The sequence below is a fragment of the Salmo salar genome, chromosome 15 (genome assembly GCF_965601325.2).
Source record: "Salmo salar chromosome 15, fSalSal1, whole genome shotgun sequence".
NCBI lineage: Eukaryota > Metazoa > Chordata > Actinopteri > Salmoniformes > Salmonidae > Salmo > Salmo salar.
The window spans coordinates 37,370,067-37,386,182 of record NC_138305.1 but is presented as its reverse complement, the minus strand read 5'-3'; the positions used below and the strand labels follow the sequence as shown (position 1 = coordinate 37,386,182).

The window sequence follows — 16,116 nt, the reverse complement described above, 5'->3', positions numbered from 1 at the left end:
AGGATGTGTTGTTTAAGTGTTCCCTTTATTTTTTTGAGCAGTGTGTATCCTTAGAGCTATTTACTGGATTCTGTCCAGTTTCTAAAGCCACGTCTTCGCCGCTGTTCCATAAACTATACACCTGCAATCAAGTGTCGTCCTGATCAGAGCTCTATAAATATCCATTAACGATTCTGTCAGCACCCCATTCGTAACCAGAGACTGAGCGCATAAGATTCACCACCTTCTTACACTTTGTTTCAACATGTATGACATGACCTTTCCATATATATCACTCATTGAACCATAGACCCAAATATTTGTACTTAGAAATCCTCCCCCATAGGCTGTCCATACAGAAACATCTGTATATTATCAGCAACTTCTTTGAGAAGAACATACAAGACGTCGCCACTGACAATTTAAAATCCCAGTCAATTGACAATCTTTCAACATCCACTGTAGCTTGTTGAATAGATTTGATCACGAGAGACATTCCTTCCCCTCTTCCAAATAGCTCCATCATCAGCATATAGGGAAGCCCCAATACCCCTACCTACATTCGAAAACACATCGTTAATCATAATGTTGAACAAAATAGGACTGATAGCACTGCCTTGTGGAATACCATTGTCAACTCCATAGGCATCAGATAAAATTGATCCTATCTTAACTTGAAGAGCAATTAAATAAGGCAGCCAAAACCCAGTTATATAATCTCCCACCAATACCAAGTCTTTCCATCTTAATCAGTAGGCCTTCTCTCCACATAGCGTCATAAGCCTTTTCAATGTCGAAAAAGACAGTAGCCATTACTTCTTTCATGACCAGAGTTTTTTTCAACTTAATTTCTCACCTTTACTAATGCATGCAAAGTAGATCTACCTTTACATAATCCACTTTGACATTGACTCAATAAACCTCTAAGTTCCAGGAAATATGACAATCTATTGACTATCATCTTTTCCATCAGTTCACACAAGTTAGAGGTCAGTGCTATTGGTCTATAACTATCAGCACATGAAGGGTCCTTACCAGGCTTTACAAAAGGTAATAGGCAGTAGTGCTATCAATCCTATTTTGTTCAACATTATGATTAACGATGTGTTTTCGAATGTAGGTAGGGGTATTGGGGCTTCCCTATATGCTGATGATGGAGCTATTTGGAAGAGGGGAAGGAATGTCTCTCACTCTGCCCCTACTCAGATGGTATTGCGCCATCCCAACCTTCGCTCTCTCTCTCCCGCTACTCTCTCCTCTTCCATCCTATCATCTCTTCCCTCTGCTCAAACCTTCTCCAACCTATCTCCTGATTCTGCCTCCTCAACCCTCCTCTCCTCCCTCTCTGCATCCTTTGATTTTCTCTGTCCCCTATCCTCCAGGCCGGCTCGGTCCTCCCCTCCTGCTCCGTGGCTCGACGACTCACTGCGAGCTCACAGAACAGGGCTCCGGGCAGCCGAGCGGAAATGGAGGAAAACTCGCCTCCCTGCGGACCTGGCATCCTTTCACTCCCTCCTCTCTACATTTTCCTCTTCTGTCTCTGCTGCTAAAGCCACCTTCTACCACTCTAAATTCCAAGCATCTGCCTCTAACCCTAGGAAGCTCTTTGCTACCTTCTCCTCCCTCCTGAATCCTCCTCCCCCCCCTCCTCCCTCTCTGCGGATGACTTCGTCAACCATTTTGAAAAGAAGGTTAACGACATCCGATCCTCATTTGCTAAGTCAAACGACACCGCTGGTCCTGCTCACACTGCCCTACCCTGTGCTTTGACCTCTTTCTCCCCTCTCTCTCCAGATGAAATCTCGCGTCTTGCGACGGCCGGCCGCCCAACAACCTGCCCACTTGACCCTATCCCCTCCTCTCTTCTCCAGACCATTTCCGGAGACCTTCTCCCCTACCTCACCTCGCTCATCAACTCATCCTTGACCGCTGGCTACGTCCCTTCCGTCTTCAAGAGAGCGAGAGTTGCACCCCTTCTGAAAAAACCCACACTCGATCCCTCCGATGTCAACAACTACAGACCAGTATCCCTTCTTTCTTTTCTCTCCAAAACTCTTGAACGTGCCGTCCTTGGCCAGCTCTCTTGCTATCTCTCTCAGAATGACCTTCTTGATCCTAATCAGTCAGGTTTCAAGACTGGGCATTCAACTGAGACTGCTCTTCTCTATGTCACGGAGGCTCTCCGCACTGCTAAAGCTAACTCTCTCTCCTCTGCTCTCATCCTTCTAGACCTATCTGCTGCCTTTGATACTGTGAACCATCAGATCCTCCTCTCCACCCTCTCCGAGCTGGGCATCTCCGGCGCGGCCCACGCTTGGATTGCGTCCTACCTGACAGGTCGCTCCTACCAGGTGGCGTGGCGAGAATCTGTCTCCGCACCACGTGCTCTCACCACTGGTGTCCCCCAGGGCTCTGTTCTAGGCCCTCTCCTATTCTCGCTATACACCAAGTCTCTTGGCTCTGTCATATCCTCACATGGTCTCTCCTATCATTGCTATGCAGACGACACACAATGAATCTTCTCCTTTCCCCCTTCTGACAACCAGGTGGCGAATCGCATCTCTGCATGTCTGGCAGACATATCAGTGTGGATGACGGATCACCACCTCAAGCTGAACCTCGGCAAGACGGAGCTGCTCTTCCTCCCGGGGAAGGACTGCCCGTTCCATGATCTCGCCATCACGGTTGACAACTCCCTTGTGTCCTCCTCCCAGAGTGCTAAGAACCTTGGAGTGACCCTGGACAACACCCTGTCGTTCTCCACTAACATCAAGGCGGTGACCCGATCCTGTAGGTTCATGCTCTACAACATTCGCAGAGTACGACCCTGCCTCACACAGGAAGCGGCGCAGGTCCTAATCCAGGCACTTGTCATCTCCCGCCTGGATTACTGCAACTCGCTGTTGGCTGGGCTCCCTGCCTGTGCCATTAAACCCCTACAACTCATCCAGAACGCCGCAGCCCGTCTGGTGTTCAACCTTCCCATGTTCTCTCACGTCACCCCACTCCTCCGCTCTCTCCACTGGCTTCCAGTTGAAGCTCGCATCCGCTACAAGACCATGGTGCTTGCCTACGGAGCTGTGAGGGGAACGGCACCTCCGTACCTTCAGGCTCTGATCAGGCCCTACACCCAAACAAGGGCACTGCGTTCATCCACCTCTGGCCTGCTCGCCTCCCTACCTCTGAGGAAGCACAGTTCCCGCTCAGCCCAGTCAAAACTGTTCGCTGCTCTGGCACCCCAATGGTGGAACAAGCTCCCTCACGACGCCAGGACAGCGGAGTCAATCACCACCTTCCGGAGACACCTGAAACCCCACCTCTTCAAGGAATACCTGGGACAGGATCAAGTTATCCTTCTAACCCCCCCCCCCCTTAAAAGATTTAGATGCACTATTGTAAGTGGTTGTTCCACTGGATATTATAAGGTGAATGCACCAATTTGTAAGTCGCTCTGGATAAGAGCGTCTGCTAAATGACTTAAATGTAAAATGTAATGTAATATTACTCCACTTTTCCAACCAGAAGGTCTAAGCCCCTCACTCCAAATCTTATTAAATAAGCCCAGGAGAACATATCTGACCTCATCAGGTAGATGCTGAAACATCACAGCACAATTGATCATGACCTGGGGCTGTATATCCACAGCCTATTAAGGCTGAATGCATCTCATGTATGGTAAAAACAGCATCCAAGGAAGAGTCAACAGTATCCCTTTTCTTATACACATTAACATGAGCATTTAAAATCTCCCACCTGTGTTGCCTATATACTTCAGCCAAATTAACCCCACTATGTACCCTAGCAAATGTCTTCCCCAACAAGTCAGCTTTTTCTTTATCAGTTACGGACATTTTTTGACCCACAACCAAAACTGGAACTCGAGTGGGCTTGCTTCTTCCAGTCATCTTCTTCAACATAGTCCATACATCCCCCAGTTCAGTACCCCTGCTTATTGTAGAGCAGAACTGTCTCCATGCATTTATCTTGACAGACTTAATGATCCTGCGTTCTAAAGCGCTCTTCCTTTGGAAATCAACTAGATTCTCAGGAGTCATATTCCTACACAACACTCTGTAAGCCCTATTTTTTTTCTTGAATTGTCGCAGTGTACTCTTGAGTCCACAAAGGAACCACCTTCCCTTTCTCACCCACTTCACTCATTGGTACATATAAATTTGCAGCACTCAAACTCAGAGAGGTCACAGAGGCAGCACATACAGCAACCGGCCTCTCTAAAGACAACTGTCCAACAGACTTTAAGCAATGATCACCAAACTTGTCCCAGCCTGCTTTATGAAAGCCCCATCTTCTGAATGGTACTCTATCTGGAATAGTAACATCACAGTTCATTGTACACGAAATCAGGAAATGATCACTTCCAACAGTAGAATCATTCATTACATTCCATTCATACATAGATGCCATAGAGTTAGAAGCCATTGTGAGGTCCAGGCAGTATGTAACCCCTCTAACATCAACTCTTGTACCACACCCATCGTTAAGACATATTAATGCTCTTGTTTCCATCATATTTTCGACAATAGTACCATTAGCATCTACAGTGCCTTGCAAAAGTATTCATCCCCTTTGCGTTTTTCCTATTTTGTTACGTTACAACCTGTAATTTAAATGGATTTTGATTTGTATTTCATGTAATGGACATAGACAAAATAGTCCAAATTGGTGAAAAAATTTAAAATCTGAAACAACCCGTTCCCCCCCCCCCCCCCCAGGAAAAGTGGTACGTGCATATGTATTCACCCCCTTTGCTATGAAGCCCCTAAATAAGATCTGGTGCAACCAATTACCTTCAGAAGTCACATAATTAGTTAAATAAAGTCCACCTGTGTGCAATCTAAGTGTCGCATGATCTGTCACATGATCTCATATATACACACACATATATACACACACATATACATATATATATATATACACACATATATACATATATGAGATCATGATCTCATATATATATATGTGTGTATATATGTGTGTATATATGAGATCATGTGACAGATCATGTGACACTTAGATTGCACACAGGTGGACTTTATTTAACTAATTATGTGACTTCTGAAGGTAATTGGTTGCACCAGATCTTATTATATATATATATATATATATATATATATATATATATATATATATATATATATACACACACCTGTTCTGAAAGGCCCCAGAGTCTGCAACACCACTAAGCAAGCAGCACCATGAAGACCAAGGAGCTCTCCAAACAGGTCAGGGACAAAGTTGTGGAGAAGTACAGATCAGGGTTGGGTTATAAAATAATATCTGAAGCTTTGAACATCCCACGGAGCACCATTAAATCCATTATTAAAAAATGGAAAGAATATGGCACCACAACAAACCTGCCAAGAGAGGGCCGCCCACCAAAACTCATGGACCAGGCAAGGAGGGCATTAATCAGAGACAACAAAGAGACCAAAGATAACCCTGAAGGAGCTGCAAAGCTCCACGGTGGAGATTGGAGTATCTGTCCAAAGGACCACTTTAAGCCGTACACTCCACAAAGCTGGGCTTTATGGAAGAATGTCCAGAAAAAAGCCATTGCTTAAAGAAATAAATAAGCAAACACGTTTGGTGTTTGCCAAAAGGCATGTGGAAGACTTGCCAAACATATGGAAGAAGGTACTCTGGTCAGATGAGACTAGAATGTAGCTTTTTGGCCATCAAGGAAAACACTATGTCTGGCGCAAACCCAACACCTCATCACCCCAAGAATACCATCCCCACAGTGAAGCATGGTGGTGGTGGCAGCATCATGCTCTGGGTATGTTTTTCATCGGCAGGGACTGGGAAACTTGTCAGAATGATGGATGGTGCTAAAATACAGGAAAATTCTTGAAGGAAACCTGTTTCAGTCTTCCAGAGATTTGAGACTGGGACGGAGGTTCACCTTCCAGCAGGACAATAACCCTAAGCATACTGCTAAAGCAACACTCGAGTGGTTTAAGGGGAAACATTTAAATGTCTTGGAATGGCCTAGTCAAAGCCCAGACCTCAATCCAATTGAGAATTTGTACACCAGCGGAACCCATCCAACTTGAAGGAGCTAGAGCAGTTTTGCCTTGAAGAAATGGGCAAAAATCCCAGTGGCTAGATGTGCCAAGCTTATAGAGACATACCCCAAGAGACTTGCAGCTGTAATTGCTGCAATAGGTGGCTCTACAAAGTATTGACTTTGGGGGGGGTGAATAGTTATGCATGTTCAAGTTCTGTTATTTGTCTTATTTGTTTGTTTCACAATAAAAAAAATGTTGCATCTTCAAAGTGATAGGCATGTTTTGTGTAGATCAAATGATACAAACCCCCCCAAAAAATATATTTTAATTCCAGGTTGTAAGGCAACAAAATAGGAAAAATGCCAAGAGGGGTGAAGACTTTCGCAAGCCACTGTATGTGTGCTTCCCCATAAAATATTATGTGCATTAAAGTCACCGCACCATATCCCTATAGAGCCCAATTTCATCAACATCGCTACAGATCATTTTTACAACCCTTGTCCACCATCACACATTCATATGGGACAGTAATATTACGATATACAAGACCTTCCCTTATGTACGTAGCACACCGGCCACCCTGTCCAGTTGATCTATCAGATCTGATTGAACAATAACCAGGAATAATAAAATCAAGATGTGGTCTAAGCCATGTTTCTTGAACACATATCACATCAGGTTTGATCTCTAAATCTATTACATATTTGTTAAACTCCTGACTGTTAGCAATAAAACTTCTGTCATTCCACTGAAGGATAACAAAAACCATAATTCTATGGGCTCCTGAGTGGCGCATCAGTTTAAGGCACTGCATCTCAATTCTAGAGGTGTCACTACAGACCCTGGTTTGATTCCAGGCTGTATCATAACCGACCGTGATTGGGAGTCCCATAGGGTGGCGCACAATTGGCCCAGCGTCGTCCGCCCAGTAGGCCGTCATTGTAATTAAGAATTTGTTCTTAACTGACTTGCCAGGTTAAATAAAATAAAAATGATCACACTTAGACATTCCATCATTAGTATTATTAGGAGTCAACATATCTACAATCATAGTGACAGTAACATCTGTTTCTTCTAAAAACTCTTGCTGCTTCCACAAAGATCTTCAACCTGGCAGTTGTTCTTTCCACAAACGCAGTCAGGTTGATAACCTTTCCAATGAAGGCTATAAAGTCAATTTTATTAACTATTAAGGTGTCCTTTGAAACAACACATTTGTGAAAGCAAGATTTCTGAACAGGTCTCGTATCCGTGTCTGGACCAACAAAGGCAACATTTCCTACAGTAGGTCCACTTATTCCAGGACTGAACCTATGATCTCCATCATTCTGCCTGGTTTAGATCTTATCTGTCGGAAAGATATCAGTTTGTCTCTGTGAATGGTTTGTCCTCTGACAAATTAACTGTACATTTCGGTGTTTCTCAAGGTTCCGTTTTAGGACCACTATTGTTTTCACTATATATTTTACCTCTTGGGGATGTCATTCGAAAACATAATGTTAACTTTCACTGCTATGCGGATGACACACAGCTGTACATTTCAATGAAACATTGTGAAGCCCCAAAATTGCCCTCGCTGGAAGCCTGTGTTTCAGACATAAGGAAGTGGATGGCTGCAAACTTTCTACTTTTAAACTCAGACAAAACAGAGATGCTTGTTCTAGGTCCCAAGAAACAAATAGATCTTCTGTTGAATCTGACAATTAGTCTTGATGGTTGTACAGTCGTCTCAAATAAAACTGTGAAGGACCTCGGCGTTACTCTGGACCCTGATCTCTCTTTTGACGAACATATCAAGACTGTTTCAAGGACAGTTTTTTTCCATTTAAGTAACATTACAAAAATCAGAAATGTTCTGTCCAAAAATGATGCAGAAAAATGTATCCATGCTTTTGTTACTTCTAGGTTAGACTACTGCAATGCTCTACTTTCCGGCTACCCGGATAAAGCACTAAATAAACTTCAGTTAGTGCTAAATACGGCTGCTAGAATCCTGACAAGAACCAAAAAAATGGATCATATTACTCCAGTGCTAGCCTCCCTACACTGGCTTCCTGTTAAGGCAAGGGCTGATTTCAAGGTTTTACTGCTAACCTACAAAGCATTACATGGCTTGCGCCTACCTATCTTTCCGATTTGGTCCTGCCGTACATACCTACACGTACGCTACGGTCACAAGACGCAGGCCTCCTAATTGTCCCTAGAATTTCTAAGCAAACAGCTGGAGGCATATGGGGCCCCATTTTTATGGAATGGTCTGCCTACCCATGTGAGAGACGCAGACTCGGTCTCAACCTTTAAGTCTTTATTGAAGACTCATCTCTTCAGTAGGTGCTATGATTGAGTGTAGTGGCCCAGGAGTGTGAAGGTGAACGGAAAGGCACTGGAGCAACGAACCACCATTGCTGTCTCTGCCTGGCCGGTTCCCCTCTCTCCACTGGGATTCTCTGCCTCTAACCCTATTACAGGGGCTGAGTCACTGGCTTACTGGTGCTCTTCCATGCCGTTCCTAGGAGGGGTGGGTCACTTGAGTGGGTTGAGTCACTGACGTCGTCTTCCTGTCTGGGTTGGCGCCCCCCCTTGGTTTGTGCCGTGCCGGAGATCTTTGTGGGCTATACTCGGCCTTGTCTCAGGATGGTAAGTTGGTGGTTGAATATATCCCTCTAGTGGTGTGGGGGCTGTGCTTTGGCAAAGTGGGTGGGGTTATATACTGCCTGTTTGGCCCTGTCCGGGAGTATCATCGGATTGGACCACAGTGTCTCCTGACCCCTCCTGTCTCAGCCTCCAGTATTTATGCTGTGTAGTTTGTGTCGGGGGGGCTAGGGTCAGTCTGTTATATCTGGAGTATTTCTCCTGTCTTATCCGGTATCCTGTGTGAATTTAAGTATGCTCGCTCTAATTCTCTCTATCTTTTTGTCTCTCGGAGGACCTGAGCCCTAGGACCATGCCTCAGGACTACCTGGCATGATGACTCCTTGTTGTCCCCAGTCCACCTGGCCGTGCTGCTGCTCCAGTTTCAACTGTTCTGCCTGCGACTATGGAACCCTGTCCTGTTCACTGTGATTACTATTATTTGACCATGCTGGTCATTTATGAACATTTGAACATCTTGGCCATGTTCTGTTATAATTTCCACCCGGCACAGCCAGAAGAGGACTGACCACCCCTCATAGCCTGGTTCCTCTCTAGGATTCTTCCTAGGTTTCGCCTTTCTAGGGAGTTTTTCCTAGCCACCGTGCTTCTACACCTGCATTGCTTGCTGTTTGGTGTTTTAGGCCTGGTTTCTGTACAGCACTTTGATATATCAGCTGATGTAAGAAGGACTATATAAATACATTTGATTTTGTTCCACCAATCTGCCCTGCAGCCTCTGCATAAGACACATTACGAGTAATTTTATATATCTTTGGGCCCCTCGAGCCTTTTTCTGCACCCGGCATCCATCCATCCATTCCCTCCCCCATAATCTTGTTCCCCTCCACACTTGACACATATTTTCTTTCCTTTGCAGAGCCGCTACAAGTCCCACTCTTTGGCATTTAAAACACCTTAATGGAGGTCGGACAAACTCTCCAATAGGCAGAAATTACTCTGGATTGTCGTTTAACTACTATACACATCATACATAATTTGTTCTAAGCATTTGTATGGTTGAAATCAAGAAGTAGGATAATGTACATCCTAAAATTCGTATTATAATGTACAACTGCTATTCCATTGATAGGCTATCAATAGAATAAGGCTAATGTAATGCAACCTAATGTAATATATCATACTAAAGCATTCAACCATAATATAATACTAAACGGGTCAAATCATACTGGTGCATTATGAAAACATTATGAAAGATACTGTACGTCCTATAATTCATATTGTACGCCCACTATTCCATTGGCAGCCTAATGTAATGTAATCAAACATGACATACAATACTAAAGCATTCAACCGTAATATAGAATACTGAACGTGTTATCAGGTATATGCTGAATGTCCCCCCCCCCCCCCAGGGCCCACATAATGTTATCAGGTATATGCTGAATGTCCCCCCCCCCACATAATGTTATCAGGTATATGCTGAATGTCCCCCCCCAGGACCCACATAATGTTACCAGGTATATGCTGAATGCCCCCCCCCCCCCAGAACGCACATAATGTTATCAGGTATATGCTGAATGTCCCCCCCCAGGACCCACATAATGTTACCAGGTATATGCTGAAAGCCCCTCCCCCCCCCAGGACCCACATAATGTTACCAGGTATATGCTGAATGTCCCCCCCCCCCACATAATGTTATCAGGTATATGCTGAATGTCCCCCCCCAGGACCCACATAATGTTATCAGGTATATGCTGAATGTCCCCGTCCCCCCCAGGACCCACATAATGTTACCAGGTATATGCTGAATGTCCCCCCCCAGGACCCACATAATGTTACCAGGTATATGCTGAATGCCCCCCCCCCCCCAGAACCCACATAATGTTACCAGGTATATGCTGAATGCCCCCCCCCCCCAGAACCCACATAATGTTATCAGGTATATGCTGAATGTCCCCCCCCAGGACCCACATAATGTTACCAGGTATATGCTGAATGCCCCTCCCCCCCCCAGGACCCACATAATGTTACCAGGTATATGCTGAATGCCCCCCCCCCCCCCCCAGGACCCACATAATGTTACCAGGTATATGCTGTACTTTGCCTATGACAGGCTGTGTGTCTTGTGCGCATGCCTGCACCTACAGTCGGTTATGTGGACAGTTTTGGCAGACACTGTTTTGACCAAGTGTAACCCTCTATGTTATCCTTCCTCAGTCCAAACAATATGACCCGTTTCTTTTACTGGCATACAACAATTTTCTGTGGGCAGTAACCCCCCCAGGCCAATGTGCACAACAATTTTTTTAAACAAATAGACTGGCACTTCCATCAAAGTTATCTTTATTGCTTGAAGATATAAGTTATTCATTTACTGATCTGGTCAAGTTTGTTTTTATCATATGTGTAGTCTTGGTTTTCCCTCCTCGAAGACCAGCCAGGTACACCTGAGGCTTGGGGACATTGCTATTGCCATCCCTCTTGCTCTGGCATGCAACATCTTCGAGGAGGTAGGTTTGGGTGACGTTATCCCTCCTCATGTGACTTAGATTAGTCTGCATTGAGTGGGTCACTTTACTACGGAGATTGGCCTGAAAAAACAACATGCCCATTGCCAAAGGCAGGACATAAAAGTTAACCTTCTTGAATAAAAAAGATCCATGCAAGAAGACCATGGTAAACCTACCACTGATAAAATGAAACAGTACACTCAAGAGTCAATTAAAAATCACATACCAATTTAATTGCTTTTCTCCTCAGCTCCCACTCATTCCACTCGTATGACTTCACAATGTTGGTCTCCAACAAATGAGTGTCTGTCTGAGTGCTGCTGTCACACTTTGTAATGGGTTTTACCAACAGTCTCTCCCCTGACTGCATCTAGAGAGACAAAATGTAAGTGAACTGTGGGTAAAAAAATATTACTGCAAGTTCTGAAGATGCTATGGTAGAATTATGACTTAGTGAACAAACAGTGGCTTCGGAAAGTATTCAGACCCCTTGACTTTTTCCACATTTTGTTAGGTTACATCCTTATTCTAAAATTGATTCAATATTTTTTTCCCCCACAATCTACACTATTACTCCACAATGACAAAGCAAAAACAGGTTTAGAAATTGTGATATTTCTTTAAAAAAAAAAAAAAAATACATTTACATAAGTATTCAGCCCCTTACTCAGTACTTTGTTGAAGCACCTTTGGCAGCGATTACAGCCTCAAGTCTTCTTGGGTATAACAATACAAGCTTTGAACACCTGTATTTGGGGAGTTTCTCCCATTCTTCTCTGCAGATCCTCTCAAGCTCTGTGAGGTTGGATAGGGAGCGTCGCTGCACAGCTATTTTCAGGTCTCTCCAGAGATGTTTGGTCAGGTTCAAGTCCGGGCTCTGGCTGGGCCACAAGGACATTCAGAGAATTGTCCCGAAGCCACTCCTGTGTTGCCTTGGCTGTGTGCTTAGGGTCCTATTGGAAGGTGAACCTTCGCCACAGTCTGAGGTCCCAAATGCTCTGGAGCAGGTTTTCATCAAGGATCTCTCTGTACTTTGCTCCGTTCATCTTTGCCTCGATCCTGACTAGACTCCCAGTCCCTGCCGCTGAAAAACATCCCCACAGCATGATGCTGCCACCACCATGCTTAGTTTTATCAGACCAGAGAATCTTGTTTCTCATGGTCTGAGTCTTTACGTTCCTTTTGGCAAACTCCAAACGAGCTGTCATGTACTGAGGAGTGGCTTCCGTCTGGCCACTCTACCATAAAGGCCTGATTGGTGGAGTGCTACATAGATGGTTGACCTTCTGGAAGGTTCTCCCATCTCCACAGAGGAACTTTGGAGCTCTGTCAGAGTGACCATCGGGTTCTTGGTCACCTCCCTGACCAAGGCCCCCGATTGGTCAGTTTGGCTGGGGGGTTCCAAACTTCATTTAAGAATGGAGGCCACTGTGTTCTTGCTGACCTTCAATGCTACAGAAATGTTTTGGTACCCTTCCCCAGATCTGTGCCTCGACACAATCCTGTCTCGGAGCTCTACGGACAATTCCTTCAACCCCATGGCTTGGTTTTTTCTCAGACATGCACTGTCAGCTGTGGAAACTTATATAGACAGGTGTGTGCCTTTCCAAATCATGCCCAATCAATTGAATTTACCACAGGTGTACAACAAGCAAGTTGTAGAAACATCTCAAGTATTATCAATGGAAACAGCATGCACCTGAGCTCAATTTTGAGTCTCATAGCAAAGGGTCTGAATACTTATGTATAAGGTATTTCTATTTTTTATAGATTTGCTAACTTTTCTAAAAACCTGTTTTTGCTTTGTCATTATGGGGTAGAGTGTGTAGATTGCTAAGGATTTTTATTTAATCCATTTTAGAATAAGGCTGTAACGTAACAAAATGTGGAAAAAGTCAGGGGGTCTGAATACTTCCTGAATGCACTGTACCTCAGGATATGGAGTGACACAGGCAAACTGTTGGTGGAGTTGGAGGAGCTGGATAAGCTCAGGGGACTGCTTTGCTTTCTCTGCCACATGGGCAATGTACTCATCTGGCTTGGATCCAAATCTTAAAGCTGCCTCCTTGGAGCTGAAAACATAGTATTTCTCCCTATGTTTCAGGACTCCTATGCTTGGGTTGCCTGAAACAACAGTCTATTTTACATGCAGCATTGGAATGTTCAGTTAGAAGAAGACAAGTTGGCATATTACATCACTTCTGGTGAATATTTTCAATAAGGGGGGAATGAACAGTTGTACAACAACGTATACAATTGCCACGTCCAAAACTCCACATACCTGGCAGTAAAAGCCCATCCTTCTTCACAAGTGTATAACCACAAATTCCATTGTACTGCAGTGGTAATTTGTCAAAGTTGGCTGTTGTCTCAGGCAAGAGCCACTCTTGTGTTTTGATCTCATAGGGGTCAATACGGTTTTCTGACAAGGTGAAAAACAAACAAAACAATTTATCTACTACAAATTAAACATGTAAAATCATTAGCTAATGATAGAAATGTAGGAAATGCAGTGCTTTACTGTGGCGGTATAAACATAGGCTACGTCCCAAATAGCACCCTATTCCCCATGTAGTGCACTACTTTATACCAGGCCCCATAGGAAATAGTATACCATTTGGGATGCACCCAGAGTACTTACCTGAAGACTCCTTCATTCTCTGCTCGTATTTCTTGATCTCCGACCCCAGTATGTCCTCCAACTGACCATCAGGGAAGAGCTGGGACTGAGCAGCCAGGAAGGGCTGCAGGTTCTCCATTATGTTACTGAGGATGCTCAACAGCACCATCTCATCTTGAAGACCTGACCAGAACTTTGCCAGAGCTGTGAAATGGGGCTGGAAGAGGATACATAGTACACAAGTTGAGGCTTAGACATTGAAAGGCCCTTTTTCCAGACACAGGTTAAGCCTAGTCCTGGACTAAAAAGCACTTTCTAATGGAGATTCTCCATCGAGTTAGATTAAACCTAGTCCTAGACTCAAAAGCTGTGTCCGGGAAACCGCCCCATAACAAAACAACTCAAATAAATAAATAAAATATATATATATGCAAGATACTGTACTTACAAAAACCTGTGCAGTGGGTACTGCAGTCTTTGAATGTACGGTGACCCTCAAAAGCTTCATACGTGTCGCTAGTTCAGTCTGTAGGGTTTCAACTTGCTTTGCACATAGAATGACATCTGCCTGGTGAGGAATTTAATCAGAACAACAGGTAAAATTATTATGCAACACAATACTCTTGAAGAACTGCTCATTGGGACAATTTCATGTACTGACTTGAAGTCATGACGCCCATCACCTTCTAGCTAACTCACCAAAATAACTTTGAGAAAGGCTTCATGTTGTCGTACATTATAGAGAGCCTGTTTAAGCATGTCCAGGGGAACAATACATTCTCTGGTCTCAACCTCAGGGTCCAGGAGCCTCTCCAGCCAGGTTGTGTACTGCCAGGCCAAACTCTGAGAAAGCTCCAGCTCCCATTCAATGTCTTTACTGGTGGATGGAATGGCTTCATTCAGAATAGCTGGCACTATATGGAAGTCGAGGACAAAATTTAAATACACATTTGGAGCTCTGAGAAATTGTTTCAGTTATCAAGGTCTATCAAAAAACTAAATGTGATATTTTGGAACTTACAGTCGTCTATGCCCTCTCCTCCTTTCCTGCTGTCTTTGTTGAAGAGACGGATGCCAGTCACAATCATGCTGAGGTCGTTGAGCTGTTGCTCCTTGTCCTTCTTGATGAGGGACATGAAGGTCCCCAGCTCTGACTGAGGAAAGATGCTCTGTAAGGCAGCTGCAAAACACCACACACACAGTTAGTTGTGAGCAAAATAGGAACAAACTGATCAATGCTGGAAAATGTGATGATTCCCACATTGTAAAAACTCACTTCGATGGACAGTGTAATTACAATGGACCATTTCCTTTCCCATCTTTGTGAATAGTGATTCTTAACTAGTGGTACAAATTACAATAAAATAGTCCTGATTACCCGTAGCCTCTCGCACTGTGGTGATGTCTGTGGAAGAACCCAGGCCAGAGCGCAGCAGAACATAGCTGACGATCTTATGGTAAAGGCCCTCCAGATCCTCATGCGTTTTCACTCGGCTGTCAGTGATTTCTCGACTCACTGGGACTAGCCTTGACTGTAGTACCCGCTGGTGCTCCTCAATAAACTCACCTGGGACACAAAACAAGACCTTTGCGGCTAAACTGATGAATGGTACAAGACCAGTATCCCATGCCCTTAGACGTTACACATGTCCCAACAGGTAGGGTTTAGTTAGTACGACGTACATCATACATTGTTAATGCATTCTTTGAGCATTCTAAAGCACCCACTTACGTCGAGATGTGTAATTCATGTCGAAGTAGACTTGCATCTTGATTGTGTCAAGGGCAGGGCTCCCCTGGTCCATGAGTTTGTCCACACACAACTGCAAAGGAATAACACGGGACGTTGAGAGCCCATTGCGCAAAGATCTCAGGCATGCTACCAGCAAAACCGGTTATAATTAAAAGCACTTACTTCCACAAGTTTTCTAACATCTTGCTTGGTAAGAGTCCGATCAACGTTAAATAGATTTCGTGGGTCCAACACAACAGCTTTTACCTAATAGGAAAATCATTGATTAGACCGTAAAACACCAACACATTACCACACACGGCTAGTTACCGAACGCTTGCCACGTTACTAATTAGTAAACCAGGTACCTACCATGAAAGCCACTAATGTTTCGGACACAGCATGCCCTTTTCCGGCACATTCTTGGGCGATTTCTCGAATAATGTTTTTTATCACACTTTCTGCTTGAGCACGAGACATGTTTTTAGCTTGCAAGCTACGGAGATGCAAATGCACCGCGTCCTCCCGGTTCCCCGTCGGTTGCCATGGGAACCAATGAAACACTGCCACAGATACAATGCACAGCTGACTGGTGAATCTTCTCATTCAGTGTTATTACTTTGCAGATCATTTTTATGGAGGATGTAATGG

The 16,116-nt window shown here is 44.3% G+C and overlaps 1 protein-coding gene across 1 annotated transcript; it reads right to left on the bottom strand.

The window, feature by feature from the left end:
• Window positions 1–10,929: 10,929 nt before the first annotated feature.
• On the bottom strand, window positions 10,930–16,046 carry cfap206 (cilia and flagella associated protein 206). The gene is made up of 12 exons (XM_014144180.3): window positions 15,838–16,046; window positions 15,649–15,732; window positions 15,466–15,556; window positions 15,112–15,300; window positions 14,755–14,913; window positions 14,433–14,647; window positions 14,182–14,301; window positions 13,755–13,950; window positions 13,395–13,535; window positions 13,044–13,237; window positions 11,340–11,483; window positions 10,930–11,194 (listed from the first exon to the last, which is right to left on the bottom strand). The coding sequence occupies exons 1-12, from the start codon at window positions 15,943–15,945 to the stop codon at window positions 10,967–10,969; spliced, it is 1,869 nt and encodes a 622-aa protein (XP_013999655.1). The 5' UTR covers window positions 15,946–16,046; the 3' UTR covers window positions 10,930–10,966.
• Window positions 16,047–16,116: the final 70 nt, after the last annotated feature.

Excerpts from the sequence above, each read along its gene's own strand:
- cfap206 (XM_014144180.3), bottom strand. The coding sequence starts at position 15,945 with ATGTCTCGTGCTCAAGCAGAAAGTGTGATAAAAAACATTATTCGAGAA. Across the intron at positions 14,648-14,754 it reads AGGAGAGGGCATAGACGACT|TGCCAGCTATTCTGAATGAA; the intron begins GTAAGTTCCAAA and ends ACTTCCATATAG. Across the intron at positions 11,195-11,339 it reads GGAGAAAAGCAATTAAATTG|GCCAATCTCCGTAGTAAAGT; the intron begins GTATGTGATTTT and ends TTGTTTTTTCAG.